Below are 19,474 nucleotides of genomic sequence, written 5' to 3' on the forward strand. Positions count from 1 at the left end.
GGCAAGCAGGGGCTACTCTCTAGTTGCAAGAGTAGTGATAAGTGTGGGCTTCTCCTCGTGGTGACTTCTCTTGTTGTGGACTACAGGCTCTAGTGTGGATGGGCTTCAGTAGCTGTGGCTCATGGCTTCTAGACCATAGCCACAGTACTTGTGGTGCACAAGCTTAGTTGCTCCATGGCATGTGGAATCTTATTGGACCAGGGATCAAACCCATGTCCCCTCCAATGGCAGGTAGACTCTCAGTCACTGAACCACCAAAGAAAGTCCCATCCAATTTCTTTATGGTGAAGAAGATGGGAAAATAAACATTCATCAAGACATCTAGTTGTTTGAACATATTCTGTACCCCCTGAAGCTGTTCAGTATCACATATGTCCAGGGTGGCAATTCTGTGATTCAATTCCTACTCTCTTGAATTCTAATCCAGCACTCTGTCCTGGCACAATACCTGGACATATGTCCTCTTTCAGCCAGATTTTGCCGCCATCTGGATCTTGTGTTTCAACCTCAGTAAATTCACCTGTAGAACGAGGCAACTAGATCCAACAATTTATTACCTAATATTGTTCTAATATTCTTGGCCTTGCAGTATTTTTGTCTCTAGTGATACATGTTCATACCTTATTTTGGAAACATACTAAATATACATAGAAAAGTTCAGCCATGCTGAAAATCAAATAAATAATCTATTTGTCAGTGTATTTTCTGTTTGACATAGAGCATGATCTGATAAATGCTGAAATCCAGGATTTAAGCTCCATGAGGGCAAAGATTTTTGTCTTTTTTTCCCTCCCTTCACTTCTGTGTTCTGGATATTTGCATCAGCCTGGCACATTGAACACCACTCATTAAGTCCTGTTGAATAAATGAATTTGGTAAGAACTAGCAATGGTATTGATAACAAGCACTATTTCATAACTCTTAATCAACTATTCTGAGTCTGTACTTGAAGTGGCTGGTGTCAACCTGGAGAACTGGAAATCCAATCCAATTTACAGTGATGGATAAGTAAAAGGAGGGATGCAGAGAGTAGGACTGAGGTTAATAGTCATCACTGTAAGAGGTGAAGACAAAGTTCTCACCAGGCAAGTCACTTGCAGAGAATGGATGAGAAACAAAACTTGATGTGACTAAGAGACAAGATTTCTTGTTGGAGAGAGTGTGGAGAAAAGGGTACCCTCCTATACTGTTGGTGGGAATGTAAATTGGTACCGCCACTATGGAGATTCCTTAAAAAACGAAATATAGAAGTTCATGTATTGGCCCTTATCTTTCTGGCTTACTTCACTCTATATAATGGGCTCCAGTTTCATCCGTCTCATTAGAACTGATCACCAGTCCAGGTTGGATGCATGAGACAAGTGCTCGGGGCTGGTGCACTGGGAAGACCCAGAGGGATGGGGTGGGGAGGGAGGCGAGAGTGGAAATCGGGATGGGGAATACATGTAAATCCATGGCTGATTCATGTCAATGTATGGCATAAACCACTACAATATTGTAAAGTAATTAGCCTACAACTAATAAAAATAAATGGAAAAAAAATTTAAGAAAAAAAAAGAAAAAGTTAAAAAAAAAAAGAAAAAGTAAAAAAAAAAAAAAAGAAGTTCATGTAGAATATATGATCCCACAATCCCACTCCTTGGCATATAACCACTGAAAATCATAATTCAAAAAGATACATACAGTTCAATGTTTATTGCAACACTATTCACAAAAGCCAAGACATGGAAGTAACCTAAATGTCCTTCAACAGAGGAATGAATGAAGATGTGTACATATAGACAGTGGAATATTACTCAGCTATGAAAAAAGAACAAAATAATGCCATTTGCAGGAACATAGATGGACCCAGAAATTATCAAACTAAGTGAAGTAAGTCAGACAAATATCATTAGTATCACTTACATGTGGAACCCAATAAAAATGATACAAACAAACTCATAAAACAGAAAGACTCACAGATCTCAAAGTCAACCTCTTGGTTACCAAAGGGAAATGTGGGGGGTGGAGGTAGTGATAAATCAGGAGACTGGAATTAACATACATACACTGCTATGTATAAAATAGATAACTAGTAAGGACCTACTGAATAGCACTAGGCACCCTACTCAATATCCTGTAATCACCTGTGTGGGAGAAGAATCTGAAAAAGTGTGGACATACATACAACTGATTCACTTAGCTGTATAGCAGAAACTAGCAGAACATTGTGAATCAACCATACTCTAATAAAAATCTTTTACAAGAGGCAGGATTTCAAACACTTGAATGACAATATAATATACTGAGTAAATGCAAGCTGTTGAGCAATTAAGCATAGGTCTACATTCTAAAATTCAATCAGTGGTCATTAAAAAGCACTTTCTCTATGTATGCAAAATTATAAAATAATAGTTGATATTCTAAGTTCATGAAATGTGTTTCTAAGACAATTCTGAAATTGTTTAATGAGCTGAATGCAAGATATTTGCATTAAAATGTATACGCTCTGCTTAAATAAAATATATGTTTATTCAAATCACACACAAGAAAAAAGCAGGATTTCTTTAGCCAACTACTGCTACAACTGTCAGCTCAAAACCCTTGGATCAGTATTCTCATCACTGAACACAGAGTGTTCTTACAAAGACTTTTTGTAGAGCCCTCTTGATGTCCCCGTTCCTCAGGCTGTAGATGAACGGGTTCAACATGGGGGTGACCACAGTGTACATCACCGAGGCGATCATGCCTCTCCAGGAAGATGAATCAGAACTGAGATACACACCAAGGCCTGTCCCATAGAACAAAGAAACCACGGACAGGTGAGACGCACAGGTAGAAAATGCCTTATATTTCCCATGAGCTGATGGGATTCTCAGAATGGAGGAGACAATGCAGGTGTAGGAGAAAAGGATCCCTGAGAAGGGGACAATGCCGAGAAAGCCAATCACCATATACAGCAGGATGTAATTGATGAGTGTGTCTGAGCAGGCAAGTGTGAGGACCTGAGCAAGTTCACAATAAAAGTGTGGAATGACCCAGTTGGTACAGAAGGACAGCCGCAACATCAACAAACTCTGGATCAGGGAGTGTGACAAGCTGGTGAACCAAGACACCAGAACCAGCAGGCCACAGAGGCAAGGGTTCATGATGACTGTGTAGTGTAGGGGGTGACAGATGGCCACAAAGTGGTCATAGGCCATCACAGTCAGCAGAAAAGTGTCCACACCTCCAAAAACCATGAAAAGACACATCTGTGTGATGCAGCCTGCATAGCTGATGGATTTGCTCTGTGTCTGGATGTTCACCAGCATCTTTGGGACTGTGGTGGAAGTGAAACAGACATCGGCAAAGGACAGGTTGCAGAGGAAGAAGTACATGGGGGTGTGGAGTTGGGAGTCTGAGCTGATAGCCAGGATGATGAGCAGGTTCCCAAGGACAGTGACCACAAACACAGATAGAAATAGCTCAAATAAGATGTGTTGCTCCTCTGAGTCTTGGGAAAATCCCAGGAGTAAAAATTCTAAAACACGTGTTTGATTTCCTGGTTCCATGTTGCTGATGCATCATCTAGACGATTGAAGAAGGGGGAAAAAAACATGAAATAACCACTGGACCGACTCTAGAGTCTCTGTGTTTGTGCGTTATTTGCTCAGTCATGTCCGACTCTTTGTGATCCTGTGGACTGTAGCCCACCAGGCTCCTCTGTAGGTGGAGTTCTCCAGGCCAGAATACTGGAGTGGGTAGCCTATCCCTTCTCCAGGGGATCTTCCTAGCCCAGGGGTCGAACCCAGGTTTCCTGCATTGCCGGCAGATTCTTTACTGTCTGAGCCACCAGGGAAGCCCATAGAGTCTCTCTACTTCTTTAATTTCTTAAAGTGAAGGATTGGGTATAAGAGCATTAATATGACAAAGCTTCAGAATCCTATATTGTTATTTGTCTATGCAGCATTTCAACCACTGTCCACTGACCTTTGGAATACACATCCATCCTCTTGAATCTGGCTTGTTGTTGTTGGTCAGTCACTAAGGCTTATCTGACTTTTTGCAACTCCATGGACTGCAGCCCACCAGGCTCCTCTGTCCATTGAATTTTCCAGGCAAGAATACTGTAATGGGTGGTCATTTCCTTCTCCAGAGTCTCTTCCTGATGCAGGGATCAAAACCACGTCTGCTGCATTGCAGGCAGATTCTTCACCACTGAGTCACCAGGGAAGCCTCTATCTCTGGCTTAGGATATCAAATCTAAAAAGTTAGTGCAAGACTTCCCTGGTGGTCCAGTGGATAAGAATTCACCTGCCAATGCAGGGAACATGAGTTTGATCTCTGGTCCAAGAAGATCTCACATGCTGCAGCACAACTAAGCCCATGTGCCACAACTGCTGAAGCCCTCATGCCCTAGAACTGGCGCTCCACAAGAGAAGCCACCACAATAAGAAGCCCACTCTCTGCAACTAGAGAAAGCCCTATGCAGTACCAAATACCTAGTGTAGAGAAAAATAAATAAGCACATTTTCTAAAAAAAAAAATAATTATAAGTTAAGGGCAACTTTGAAACTTAGAGATAAGTGGTTCATTCTTGCTCTAAAGCAAAAGTGGAACATGAGGCCTGGTGAAGTACAGTAACTTGTTCTAGGTTATTTGCCTTGTCTGGGACACAGAAAGGAGTCAGATAACCATGTCTCAGAGGTAACAAAATTTGAGAGAACATCTCAACTATCTGGTCAGAGAATTGTGGGATGAGTAGAATTAAGGTCTATTTCTCATGGAAAAATGAAGAAAATATTTTCACTAAATAATAAAACACATTTACAAATGTTTAGGGGCTTCCCTGATAGTTCAGTTGGTAAAGAATCCGCCTGCAGTGCAGGAGACCCCGGTTCTATTCCTGGGTTGGGAAGATCTGCTGGAGAAGGGATAGGCTACCCACTCCAGTATTCTTGGGCTTCCCTTGTGCTCAGCTAGTAAAGAATCCACCTGCAATGTGGGAGACCTGGGTTCACCCCTGGGTCGGGGAGATCCCCTGGAGAAGGGAAAACCTTCCATTCCAGTATTCTGGCCTAGAGAATTCCATGGTGTTGCAAAGTCGGACACAACTGAGCAAGTTTCACCTACAAATGTTTAATGCCTGGTATAACAAGGACATTGAGGGCAGGAGGAGAAAGGAGCGGTACAGGATGAGATGGTTAGAGAGCATTATTGACTCAATGGACATGAGTTTGAGAAAACTTCAGGAGATGGTGAAGGACAAGGAAGCCTGGCATGCTGCAGTCCATGGGGTCACAAAGAGCTGGACATGACTGATTGTCCAAACAACAACAAATACCAAGACTATCATTATCTCATAGAAACAGGGCTATATGCTTCCTGGACATTTGTCACGTGATGAAACACCCTTCACCTGGGAAGGTAAGGGACTGGTTTAAATGTCCAAGGAAAATGTGTCCATCAAAAACCATTTCAGTACCATTAGATACTAGAATGGTCACAAACAAAATTTTGTTCTCTGTGGTGCTCATTAAATATTGGGAGGAAAGAAGTTGCACCAGGATATTTACATATTATTCTGAAAGGATGAGTCTTATGTGGCACCCACATTAAAGTGATGCTTAGAATGGAGCTAAGAAGATGAAGACACTCATCTAGAGCCCACCTGCCCTCTGATTCTCACCACCCCTGGTCCTCAGGGTCCTGTACCCAAATAATAGATCCTATAACCAGCAATTACGGATAACATAAGATCATACAATGATTGATACTGAAGAACAGGGAAGCCTGGCATGCTGCAGTCCATGGGGTCACAAAGAGTCGGACACCACTTATTGACTGAACAACACAATGACTGTCAGTGTTCTGTTTTCCTTTTACAAGTCTTTCTGCACACTTGCTATAGTGTAATGCCCCTAATTACAAAGGAAAAGGACCACCATTGACTGTCCTCACTGTCAGTCTCCTTAGGTATTAAAATCCAAGTCCCCTAAGTTTCCTTAGGAGGATGAATGATGGGTCAAATGGGTGAAGGGGGTCCAAATGTGCAAACTTCCAGTTATGAAATAGGTAAGCCATGGAGTTTTACTGTATAATATGGGGACTATTTGCATATTTGAAAGCTGCTAAGAGAGTAGAACTTAAAAGTTCTCATCACAAGAAAAAACTTTGTAATCTTTTTCTTGAGTTTGTGATCTTGTGATTTGGTCTTAAATGGCTTGTTGTGATCATTTTGAAATATTGAGTATTGAATGTCTTCAAATATTGAATCCTTATGGTGTACATCTGAAAATAATATAGTGTTATATGTCCATTGTCAGTCAATAATTATTTTTTTGTCAGTCAATAATTAAAAATAACTCAAGGCAGATAGTGTCTTTGGAAAGATAAAAATGACTGTATCATGTGCAAATTGTTTTACTATATATGAATATCTTCATTCAATCTGACTCTTTTGGGGAGGTGGGCAGCTTTTAATTGTCTATAGTGGCTTCTGATCAATTGAAAGGCAGTCCAGTTTTCATGACTCATATTTGAAGTATGATAATTTGTAAAAAGATTCCCTTGACTTTTAGTAAATGTGGATTGTTTGCTTGCATTCCAACTTGCTTTATTCAGCAGAGTAGTAGAGAATATATGAGAATGCCTGAGATTCTAGGTATTCCCTGGAGTGTGCTGTGCAAGTTAATGGATCAACTACCTTGAAAGAGAGGAAAGTAATTTTGTCCCCTACTGATCTATTGCGGGCTTCCCAGGTGGCACTGGTGATAAAGAACCTGCCTGCCAATGCAGCATATGTAAAAGATGAGGGTTCCATCACTGGGTTGGGATCGCAAATCTCTCGCAGAGTTCTTAGCACACAGGGGCCCTCCAAATGACTACAGCAAGTGAATTAATGAGTAGGTGAGTGTACAAACCAGTATTTCTCCATTGTTGCTTATCAAAATCTCTGGGTGTCTATGACCCCCAAGCCTTCAACAACTCTTGCCTTCAAGGAAGTTACTATGTGGAAAGAAGATAAAAGAAATAAGATATTAATATTAATAGAAGAGAGATAGAAAGAGAGACAGAAAAGGAACATAAAGTTTCTGCACATTGAATAACCAAGTCCAGACTTCCCTGCTGGCTCAGTTGTAATCAATCTTCCTGCCAATGCAGGAGACAAGAGTTCTATCCCTGGTCTGGGAAGATTCCACATGCAGTGGAGCAACTAAGCCCATCACCACAGCTACAGAGCCCACGCTGTAGAACCTGGAAACAGCAACTACTGAGCACCTAGAGCTCATGTTCTGCAACAGAAGAAGCCACCACATTAAGAAACCCATGCACCACAACTAAAGAATACCCCCTGCTCATTGCAATCAGAGAAAAAAGCCTGCACAGCCACAAAGACCCCGCATAGACAAAAATAAATTAAATTAAATGGACAACATGCTCAATCCCAATGTTGAACCATCCCTAGTCCCAACAATAGTACATTTCCTCTGACCATGATATTTACTTATTCTTTCACCTAGGATCATTCTTCTTTTCAGTTTTAATTTTTTGTTGAAGTAGATTTGATTTAAAATGCTGTGTTAATTTCTGTTGTAGAGAAAAGTGATTCATTTATATATATATTTACATTCTTTTCTATATCCTTTTCCATTATGGTTTATCACAGGATATTGAATATAGTTCTCTGTGCTGTACAGTAGGACCCTGTTGTTTGTCCATTTTATCACCCAGGGTCTTTACCCAGGAAAGTATCAGCAATTGCTTTTCTACAGTCTTTATCTGAAATACCAACATATGTGTCCCTGATTTCCTGTCCTAATTATCTAAAGGCACAAACAGAAGTTAACTGAGAGACTAAATAGGGAAATTACACATTTGCAATAGATTTCACAAAGGATGAATTATCACACAGCTATTTTTCTGTGATAATAAGTAAGGATACTCATCATCTTCTGATTTCCCTTTCTGGAATTCCTTCAACATTTATATTCTGAGTCCTTTCACTTTTTCTAAGTACCTTTTACCTCTGAATGAGGAGATCCTTTCTTTTTTGTGCTCTGCCCTCAAACACTTGAAGACCTCCTTCCAGGACAGAACAATGGTGTGTGTGTGAGAGCTTAGCCTTTCGACTCTTTGTGACCCAGTGGACTGTATAGCCTTCCAGGCTTCTCTGCAAATGGGGTGTTTTCCCAGCAAGCATACTGAAGTGGCTTGCCATTTCCTCCTCCAGGGGATCTTGCCAACTCAGGGATCGATCCCTCCTCTCCTGTGTTTCCTGCATTACAGGTGGATTCTTTACCACTGAGCCAGCTGAGCAATGGCAGGTAAGAGGATAAAGACACTCATTCCTTTACCTCTCCTTATAGGGCCTAAGGAGCTGGAAAGGAAAGAGTCAAGGGGTAGGCAGACACTGGACAAATGCCCCCTCTCTCCATCTTCTCAGCATTACCTCATGGGTGATCCTCATCCTTTCAGGATTATACACAAACATCTTGGTGCAATTTTTCTCTTCTTATAAGTATTTATGAACACCATAGAGGATAGTACTTTCCCAGGTAGTGCTAGTGGTAAATAACCTGCCTCCCAATGAGATGTAAGAGATGCGGGTTCAATCCCTGGGTTGGGAAGAACCCCTGGAGGAAGGCATGGAATCCACTCTAGTATTCTTGCCTAGAGAATCCCATGGACAGAGGAGCCTGGCAGGCTGTATATATAACTGTATATAAATACATATAAACTGTATATATAAACTCCATATATATAGCTGAGGTGAAATCTCACTCTGTTTGGCAACTTCACACAAGTAGTGCAGCCATTCACCTTCCCAAGAATTACCCTCTAGAGCTATTTCTCCACAGACATCATAGGGTTTTCTTTGCCTTGTGCTTAATAGGCCAGTGCCCTTTCCACTCAATCACCTGTTTTTTCTATTTCCCACAACACTTACTGGGATATGCAGGCTTGCCAATATGGGACCACCACAGGGGCCAACTTTCCTGAATCCTGTTCTCTCGTGGAGTGTGGATGATGAAGGAAAAAGGTCTGTCCCACCAAAAGAAAAAAAAAAAGGATATAAGGCCAGGCACATGCTTTGGGGTCTGGTTGATTTCTCCTGGAGAAGGCATTGAGTGTCTTTGGTCTGGCACATGGAGGCCTTGGTGACTATAAGTTGATGTGTTACAACTTTTGTGCCCCTAGAGACTGAATACCCTCTGAAGCTTGTTAGACAAATTGATCAATGGATCTTCCATTCCCTGTTCAGTCTGACTCCTCAAGGACAAGGAGCACACAGGAAAGGATCTCTGACCTGCCCAATTCCTTGTCCCTGTGAGACTTGCAGAGGGTCTACCTGTGATTCCTCTATTCTGGGTCTGTTTATTCTGTGAAGAATCACTCTGGTCTCCCTTCAGTCTCCTCTTTGAGACAAGTGTCAGCATTTTGGATTTGTAACTTCCACATTAGAAAGATTGCAGAGTACCAAAGGGCCCCAGACCCCTTTGTCTATTGAGAACTACTAGGGTAGTTCTCAAACGTAAGCCTGCACCAAAATTATCTTGAGAATGTGTTACACCACACACTGCTGAGTCCTACCCCCAAATTTCTGCCTCAGTAGATTTGTGCTTGAGTTTTTCAGGTGGCTCAGTGGTAAAGTAGCCACCTGCCAGTGCAGGAGACTCAAGTTCAGTCCCTGGGTCAGGAATCCACTGGAGAAGGAAATGCCAATCCACTCCAGTACTGTTTCCTGGGAAATCCCATGGACAGAGAAGCCTGGTGGGCTGAAGTCCATGAAGTTACATGAGAGTTGGACACAACTTAGGGACTAAACAACAACAACAAGTTTGGGGCTTGGCTCTAATAGTTTGGATTTTTTAAAGTTTCCAAATTTTGTCAGTCCCCACGACAATCTTTTGAGAACCATTGTCCTGGGGTAATGTTGCATAATTTGAGTATTATCCAAACTACCATAAAACTAATGGAAAGGAAGAAAACTTACACAAACATAGGCACAAAATTATACTACTTGTGGGTATATATGTGTGTGTATGTAAAAAAAAATGTGTATGTATAGAGAAGAGACTGGTAGAAAATGAAATGAAGTGTCGACAGTGAAAAAAAATCCCATTGACTGAGGTTTTTGTTAATATATAGCTTCCCATCTTATCCCAGACTTACCTACTCAACATATCCAGGAAAAGAGTTTGAGAATTTGCTTTTTAAAAATATTTACTTATTTCCTTGCATCGAGCCTTAGCTGTGGCACATGGGATCTTCGTTGCAGCCCACAGATGCTCTAATTGTAGTGCTGGGGCTCCAGAACTCAAGGGCTCAGTAGTTGTCGCATGGGGGCTTAGTTGCACCCACATGACACATGCATCCTAGTTCCCCTATCAGGGATCTATCCTGTATTCCCTGAATTGCAAAGTGGATTCTTAACCACTGAATCACCAGAGAAGTCCTAACTGAGGGGTTACTTTTGAAAGAAAATTACAATGCTTGTGAGAGTTGGATGGCAAAGAAAGCTGAGTGCCAAAGAATTGATGCTTTTGAACTGTGCTGCTGGATAAGACTCTTGAGAGTCCCTTGGACTGCAAGGATATCAAACCAGTCAATCCTAAAGGAAATCAACCCTGAATATTCACTGGAAGGCCTGATGCTAAAGCTGGAGCTACAATAATTTGGCCACCTGATGGGAAGAACTAACTCATTGGAAAAGATCCTGATGCTGGGAAAGATTGAGGGCAGGAGGAGATGGGGAAGACAGAGGATAAGATGGTTGGATGGTATCACTGAATCAATGGACATAAGTTTGTGTAAACTCCAGGAGATAGTGAAGGAAAGGGAAGCCTGGCATGCTGCAGTCCATGGGGTCACAAAGAGTCAAACACTATTTAGTGACTGAACAACAATAGTTTTACTTTATTTTATGTTTATTGCATATAGACTCACAAGCTGGATCAACATTGCCAGGAGAAATATCAACAACCTCAGATATGTGGATGATACCACTTTTGTGGCAGAAAGCAAAGAAGAACTAAAGAGCCTCTTGATGAGAGTGAAAGAGAAGAGTAAAAAAGCTGGCTCAAAACTCAATATTCAAAAAACTGGGATCATGGCATCCGGTACCCTCACTTTATGGCAAATAGATGGGGGAAAAGTGGATAGTTGCAGATTTTATTTTCTTGGGCTCCAAAATCACTATGGATAGTGACTGCAGACATGAAATTAAAAGACATTTGCTTCTTGGTAGAAAAGCTATGACAAACCTAGACAGCGTATTAAAAAGAGGAGACATCATGGATGAAAATGGAGCCCCTTATACAGAGTGAAGTAAGCCAGAAAGATAAAGAACATTACAGCATACTAACACATATATATGGAATTTAGAAAGATGGTAACGATAACCCTATATGCAAAACAGAAAAAGAGACACAGAAATACAGAACAGACTTTTGAACTCTGTGGGAGAATGTGAGGGTGGGATATTTCAAAAGAACAGCATGTATACTATCTATGGTGAAACAGATCACCAGCCCAGGTGGGATGCATGAGACAAGTGCTCGGGCCTGGTGCACTGGGAAGACCCAGAGGAATCGGGTGGAGAAGGAGGTGGGAGGGGGGATCGGGATGGGGAATACGTGTAAATCTATGGCTGATTCATATCAATGTATGACAAAACCCACTGAAATGTTGTGAAGTAATTAGCCTCCAACTAATAAAAATAAATAAATAAATAAATAAAAAATAAAAATAAAAAGAGAAGACATCACTTTGCCAACAATGTCCATATAGTCAAAGCTATGGTTTTTCCAGTAGTCATGTACAGATGTGAGATTTGGACCATAAAGAAGACTGAGAGCCAAAAAATTGATGCTTTTGAACTGTGGTGCTGGAGAAGATTCTTGAGAGTCCCTTGGACAACAAGGAGATCAAACCAGTCCATCCTAAAGGAAATCAGTCCTGAATATTCACTGGAAGGACTGATGCTGAAGCTCCAATACTTTGGCCACCTGATGGGAACAGCCAACTCATTGGAAGAGACCCTGATACTGGGAAAGAGTGAGGGCAGGAGGAGAAGAGGCCAACAGAGGATGAGAGGGTTGGATGGCATCACAAATTCAATGGATATGAGTTTGAGCAAACCCCAAGAGATGGGGAAGGACAGGGAAGCCTGGAATGCTGCAGTTCATGGGTTTGCAAACAGTCAGATACCACTTAGTGAATGAACAACAACATACAGTATATACAATATTCATGTTGTATATTTTATATTGTATGTGTGTATATATAATGAAGTTCATCATTTTAACCATTCTTATGTGTAAAAGTTCTGTGGCATTGAGTACATTCACAATGTTGTGCAACCATTACCTCCATCTATTTCCAGAACATTTTCATCATCCAAACAGAAGCTGTAAATTCATTAAACAGCAACTCCCCATTCTTCTCTCTGATCAGACCCTGAAAACCTCATTTCTACCTTTTGTCTCTATGAATTTGCCTATTCTAGATATATCATGTAAATGAAATCATATAACATTTATCCTTTTATGTCTGACATTAAACTATTTAATGATAAACATTTCACTTAGTATAATGTTTTCAAAATTCAACCATGCTGCAACACCTATCAAAATTTCATTCTGTTTTAAGATTGAATAATATTCCATTGTGTGTGTATATCCCATTTTGCTTATTCTTACATTATTGATGGACACATGGGTTGTTTTTATCTTTTGGCTCTTGTGATTAATGCTGCTCTGAACATTGGTGTGCAAGAATCTGTTTGAATTCCTGCCTCCAATGTTTTGGGGCATATACCTACATAGAATTGATGAATCCTGAAAATACACCTTTAAAAGGATTTCAAGGGGCCTGAGCAGCTGTGGGGGCAGCATTATTTAGCAGCAGTGTCAGCAGTTCCAGTGCACTGCTTTACTTTTTAGCTGCCTGAGCATAGGGACATAGCCATTATGCCAAAGAGAAAATCCCCAGAGAATACAAAGGGCAAGGATGGATCCAAAGCAACTGAACGGGGGCCCAGCAGACAGTTTGCCAGGTTCTCAGCGAAACCTGCTTCTCCAAAACCTGAACCTGAACCAAGAAAGAAAAATCTGCAAAGAAAGAACCTGGAACAAGGAGTAATATGTTGGGAAGAGGAAGGAGCGGCGCTATGCAAAGCGTGGTATCGCTCCTCTTCCGTAAAGCCCTTTAGCAACTCTGGTTGTCCGTGTTGTTTCTTGGGATGAGGCGAGACAAAGTTTGCGGAGGAAATGGTGGCTGTTAAAGATTTACTAGGAGCGGGTCCCTGAGGTGTCCTGGGGACAAGAAGGAAATACCAAAAAGTGACAATCGTATGCCAATTGCGGACCTTCATCTGATAAAGTGTCTGCACCCCCTCGAGGCAAGGAAATGAGAAAACTACGTCTCATCCAAGCGGAGCAGGTCAATGAAGGGGCGGGCACTGCTTGGGAGTGTGGATACGGGTGTCAGAGGTCCAACTTCAGTGGCTGATCTGGTGGCCTTGGAGTGGCTGAAGACCACCACCCTCCACAGGGCTGTGATCAGGCACACAGCCATCCTTCCCTTCCCTGAGTGAGCTTCCCCTGCGCGTTGTTTATATCACTGAGAGCCTGTAGATCGAAAGGGGGCTGAGTGACAACTGGACTTTGTATGAAAACACCAACCTGGGAGAGACCCTCAGTCAAGGCTGAGACAGGGGTGGGGATATATAACTTGGCCTTGCCTGTAACTTGGATCGTGACTGACTTCCGTACTGAGGCAAGGGCAGAGGAGGGGCTGGGGTTGGCCTGAAAGCTGGCATCCGTTTCCCTGCCAACACTAAAGCCAAGGCTAAGATCCAAGCCAAGGCAGTGGCTGAGGCAGAACTGAAAACGGGACTGGTGACCCAGGCCAAGGCTGGGGATGGAGCAGTGGCCAGGACACAGTGACCTATGCTGAGGCCATGGCTATGACAAGGCAAGTGAGCAAGATGGAATCTAAGACTAAGACTAGAGTCATGGCTGAGACCAAGGCAACCCCTCTGACAGAACCTAGTGTAGTGTCCCAAACCAAGTCAAAGGCCATGCCTATGTGCAGGCTCAGTGCTGTGACCAGTTATAAAGTGAAGGCAGGTGCAGGAAGTGAAGCCAATATCGGTTCCAAAGACAACATTGGGTCCAGGTCCCAGAGAAGGAGCGAGGCCAGCATCAAGTTGAAGTTTGGGGACAGAGCTGGTACTGTAACTCAGTTCCGAGATGAGAATGAGGAAAATGTCTGTTCTTGGTTTTGGACTGGAGAAGAGCCTAGTGTAGGATCCTGGTTCTGGCCTAAAGAAGACAACCCATTTCAAGTGTATAAGCCTCCAGCTAAAATCCAGGAAAAGCCTAAGCCTACACCCAAACCTGAACTTACTATAAAGCAAAAAGCAAAAGCATGGTCAAGAGCCAGGTTTTCTGTCCTAGTTCCAGTAGATGGAGGGGAGCAATCCTTACCTCCAGGAGGGAATTGGACTCTGGTTGATACCTTGATTGAAACTCCTCTAGGGATTCGACCTCTGACCAAAATCCCACCCTATGATGGGCCTTACTTTCAGACCTTAGCTGAGCTCAAAAAGCAGGTTAAGTATAGGGAAAAGTATAGGCCCAATCCAAAAACCTGTCACTGCAAATCACATGTTTTTAGTTTAGAGCCTAAAGAGTTTGATAAACTTGTTGCCCTACTTAAGTTAACTAGGGATCCTTTCATTCATGACATAGCTACAATGATAATGGGTGTCAGTCCTGCTTATCCATTTACCCAAGATATAATTCATGATGTAGGTATTATTGTTAGGATTGAAAACTTGGTCAATAATCCCAATATTAAAGAACACCCTAGAACTTTAAATATGGTGGATGACAACTCTGAGCCTTCTGGAGAACCACAAATAGGAGAGTTGTACATAAATCAAATTAGTAACGACATAATCTTTTATCCTTTGAACTCCCCTGTGCAACTGTCTGGACTAAAATTATTAGTGCAGCTGAGTGTAAACTTTGAGTACCACCATATAATTGTCAATTACATTCCAGATTTCCTCACTTTGTTAAACAAGGGAAGTGTCAAAACCAAGTTTTATGTTTTAAAAGTGGGTTTGCACTTGTCTAAAAATCAAGCCAATACAAGAGAACTGATCTGTGCCAAAGTGTTGTCATCATTGCGTGCGCCCTTTAACAAAAATGAGTCAAAGGCCAATATTCTTAATATCACTGAAATATTTGAGAACATAAATTTCCAATTTAAAAAGAAGGTGAAGCTATTTAGCAAGGAAGAGTTCACAAAATTTGAACTTATTTCCATATTTCAGGGAGCAAAAGAGTTTGGTCAGAAACTACAAGACTTAGCAGGGCACAGTGATCCTGAGGTGAGAGATAAAGTTATAAGATTAATACTCAAACTCTGAATAGCTGTATGTTCTCAGAAAACCTTTAGCAGTTTTTTTGGTGTTGTAATATGAAACCAATGCAACTTATAAGTTAAGTATTTATGCTATCTGTGCTGACTGAAGGAGCTAATTTTATGGATACCAAATGATCTTGAGAGCTTGAATGTTTGTTGGTTTTCATTGTGCCATATAAGTTCAGATATTTTTAGTATTTTTGCAATATGACCTGATAATGAACCTATTCATCCTGAGTAAGTTATACTTCTGTGCTTTATATTAACATAAGTGTATTCATTTAATACTTCAATTACATGTGAATAAAGTTGCATGCTAAAACTGGTGAAAAAAAAAAGAGTAATATGTTGGGGTCCTTTAATGGACTGGGACCTGGTGGTCTGGAGTCAATGATAAGAAAGTGAAAGAGAGAGCCGGAGGGGGAGAGAGAGAAAGAGAAAGAAAGAAAGACATGGGGACCCAAGCTCTGATGGAGCAAAGGTGCTTTAATGATTTTTCTGTGAGTATATATAGGCTATAGTACAAGAAATTTCTATAATGATAAAGATCAGAAAACCAAACGTACAGTAACCGTTACCAAGGGAACAAACGATAATGATGGTCACAAGGTCAGGAGACAATCCATATCTCAAAAAAAGAGGGAGACTAAACAGTTTTCTCTTAAAGAGAATGTTTTACTAAAGGAGACCCAAGCCTGTCTCCCACAATGACCTCAGTCCTGAGAGCTGTGAGCAGTTCTACTTACTTCTGGCAGAAGCTGATAAGGAACAGAGGATTTATGAGAAATAGCACATAGGAATCCTCCCATCAAACACTCCCTGAAAATTCCTCCTTATTTATTTATAATATTTGTAAAAAGAGTTCTGACTATAAGAGTTTGTTTAGTTTTAACAATCTTTGCATAAGGTAACAGTAGATGACAAATATAATTGTCAAGATAATCACTAAAATTACAGTTCCAGACCTGATGCTGTGAGTAATGCTTTGAAACCATTTGCATGGGTCTAGCCTAGATAATTGATCAGCTAGTTGTTCAGCTAAAGTTTCCAAATTAGTAGAAGAGGGCAGATTATTAGAAAAGGTTTCAAATATTTCTTTTTGTAATAATTGTGCATTCAGAGAGGCATTATCATGTATGTTTTGTAAGTGAAATTTGATTTGTTCCCAGTTGTAGGCATTATTATTGAATTGAACAGGAGCAACACAAAATTGAGTAGAATTCTAATCACATTTTAGTATCACCTGTTTTTGTACATCTAATAATTGATCTGCAACCCATTTGATGGCTGTCCATAGTTCCTGTATTTCATCTTGAATATCCTCATCTATTTGAGCCTGAGTGGCCCACATAGTATGAGCATCTTTAGTCCAATTTTGGATAAAATTATGTGCTTGAATTGAGGTTTGTAAAACAACAGCAGTGACAGCAGCAGTGGTGCAAATAGCTATTAATCCCAAAATGCAAAAAATCAGCCATCCAATGGATCGTTTAGATAGCTGGAGCAATTTAGTAAGTAACTGGGAAGCAAGTCCAGCCATGGGACCTTCTTCCCAGGGCTGCTGGAGATTTATTGGTAACCATAGATTATGTCAAAATTGAAGAATCAGAAGGGAGTCATTTCTCAAGGAAATAGAGGAGTTAAGACAAGTATATAATTTACAATTTATGCAAGTTACAGAATGTAAAGTCTTATTGAATTGTAAATTTCCTATAGCTACAACAAAAGGAAGTGGAACATAGGCTTGTATAAAATATGATTGATTATAGTGAAAGAAATAATTGCTATAGCTACGATTGGTCCCTGTGAAATGTCCGGTCCAAGTCCCAAGTTCTTCGGTGTTTGCAGCAAGTTTCCAGATGTCCCATTGTTCAGGCCCAATCTGTTTATCAAGAATGATTCGAGGACTGGAGGGGGCATTCCACCATCAAGCCATCCAAGAAGTCCTCTATCATGGTAATGCTCCATTGTAGTATTAGTAACCTTCCATGCTACTTGAGTAACATAATCACAGATAGTGCTGTTAATATCATCTGAGCAGTTAGATAACTATATACCATGGGGTCTCCAATCAACAATTGTATGATTAGCCATAAACATTAATTTTTCTGATTTGGCCTGACATTTGTCCCAATGAACAGGAATATATTTAAAGTTCTTGTTAGTAAACCCTTTGCATAGTGTTCTTTGTTCTTTCTTCAATTCTTTGCCTAAAGTTTCAGTAGCATAAACATGATTCATGGGCAAAGAAAGGGCAGTAAGTAATCCAAGCAGCATGTGAAAGTCCTCTTTTGGAGGCAGGGCGAAAGCCCAAGTTTGCTGGCTAATGTTTATGCATAATTCTGTTGGGCCCATCCATAAAGGAAGGACTTTATAACCTAGAGAGATATTAATTAGTTTTTCTTCTTCTTCAGGATGAGAGGGCCCCTCCAGGTTCCAAGGAGGGGGCATATGTGTTGAGTCATTAGTGGATATGATTGGTCATATATCTGTCCATTTTATAACCTACAATAAAAAAAGGGGGGTTAGGTATATAAGCCCAATAAGTGTGATCAATCAAGTCAGCCTGAATGGGGGAAGTAAAAGCAGGCAAAGCAAGCATAGCGAAGAAAAATATTTTCAGGATTCTGAGGCATTCCCTGTTGAGAAATCAAATTTTCAGTTTGATTAGTAAGGATTTTTATCTGTCCCCAAGTAGGGAGATCATAAGGTCGGGGATGTCAAGTATGGCGTTTTTTGGAAATTTTTAAAGTCGCCATGGCTTGTATTGGAATTCTTTCCTCCTGGGGTTTTTGTTGTTTCATCTCTAGTCTGAATGTTGGGGGCCCCCTTAGGTTGAATCTTCTGAAGAGGAAGTCAGGTGAGTTTGTTGAATCCATCTGGAGAAATAGAAGCATACCCCTTTCCCTGTAAGATTAGTTTCTTAGATTTCCATTGATTAGTTAACACATCTTGATATCAAATAGGCAAAGGAAGGGAGGCATAGTTTAATGTTTCAAAATGTTTTTCTGCTTTTGTCAAAATATCTCCTTGTGGTAAGTTTAAACAATTTAAAATAAATAAGGCCATATTAATAATAGTTATAGAAATAAAGGAAAGCGATAATGATGAAAACATTCCTAGGAAATATTTCAGTCCAAAAGAAAAAATTCATCTAGAAATCTGTTTGGGGCTGGTATTTGGCTGTGGTTTTGAATTAATGGGTTGAGTTTCTCTTCATTCAGTACATACATTTTTCCTGATATAAAAAGAAATGGGACCTGACTGTGTTCTAAGTGGTTTGTGTTATTTGGGGCAAACGATTAGAAGCAAACATTCAAACATTTTTTTCCTAAGTGAAATTATTGGAAAGCTGATGCAGAACAACTTGACAAATGAAATGTTGCTCACATCCAAATATATTTGGCCTTGTCCTTGGAAAAGAAATGCAGCCTGGCAGCTGTTGAATCTCTCTGTTCAGTGTGTTAAAGAAGATGATTATGATTTCAAGACAGACCTGAAAAGAAGGTGAGTATTTGGCATTTTTTATATTCTTAGGAACAAATAACTTATTCAGCAAATGGTGTCTTTTTTTACGTTGTTTTTGTTTTGTATTGTGAAACAGGCATTGAAGTTGATGTTGTTTTGTTTTAAGAATCTTACAGACTGGAAACAGAAATAAAGCTATATTAATAATAGTTATAGGCTTAAAGAATATATTGCATTAGAATCTAGTAAAGTCTGTTCTGGATAAGGAAGATAAAAGTGTTCCTGTGTATTTCCTCTTACTTAACTTTTTATTTGCAGTTATAGTGTGTAATGTGTTTGTTTAATTATGTCTTGTGTTTGTGGATTTTAAGGAATATCTGTAATCTGTTTAATAGAGAATGAGTGTAAAAATTGTTTGAACTGCTTAGAAATATAGGCAGGGCCATTGTCTGTTTTTATAGAATTAGGTGTTCTCATTATTGCAAAGTAAGTTGATAGGTGGGTTATAACATGTTGTGTAGTTTCACCTTGGAGAGGTGTGGTCCCTAGAAAAGAAGACTTTGTATTGATCAAGACATGTAAGAAGGAAGAGGAAGAAAGTTCA

General features: G+C 40.4%; 2 protein-coding genes and 1 pseudogene across 2 annotated transcripts; 2 read left to right on the top strand and 1 right to left on the bottom strand.

The window, feature by feature from the left end:
• Window positions 1–1,938: 1,938 nt before the first annotated feature.
• LOC122440940 (olfactory receptor 7A10-like) lies at window positions 1,939–3,536 on the bottom strand. The gene is made up of 2 exons (XM_043467597.1): window positions 2,610–3,536; window positions 1,939–1,977 (listed from the first exon to the last, which is right to left on the bottom strand). The coding sequence occupies exons 1-2, from the start codon at window positions 3,531–3,533 to the stop codon at window positions 1,939–1,941; spliced, it is 963 nt and encodes a 320-aa protein (XP_043323532.1). The 5' UTR covers window positions 3,534–3,536.
• A 9,399-nt stretch (window positions 3,537–12,935) lies between these two features.
• LOC122440941 lies at window positions 12,936–13,177 on the top strand (annotated as a pseudogene).
• Window positions 13,178–13,374: 197 nt separating this feature from the next.
• On the top strand, window positions 13,375–15,734 carry ARMCX5 (armadillo repeat containing X-linked 5). The gene is given in 3 exon segments (XM_043467599.1): window positions 13,375–13,450; window positions 13,744–13,902; window positions 13,905–15,734. Coding segments are annotated over 3 exon segments (1,737 nt in total). The 3' UTR covers window positions 15,407–15,734.
• Window positions 15,735–19,474: the final 3,740 nt, after the last annotated feature.

Source organism: Cervus canadensis, chromosome 4, assembly GCF_019320065.1.
Source record: "Cervus canadensis isolate Bull #8, Minnesota chromosome 4, ASM1932006v1, whole genome shotgun sequence".
Taxonomy (NCBI): Eukaryota; Metazoa; Chordata; class Mammalia; order Artiodactyla; family Cervidae; genus Cervus; species Cervus canadensis.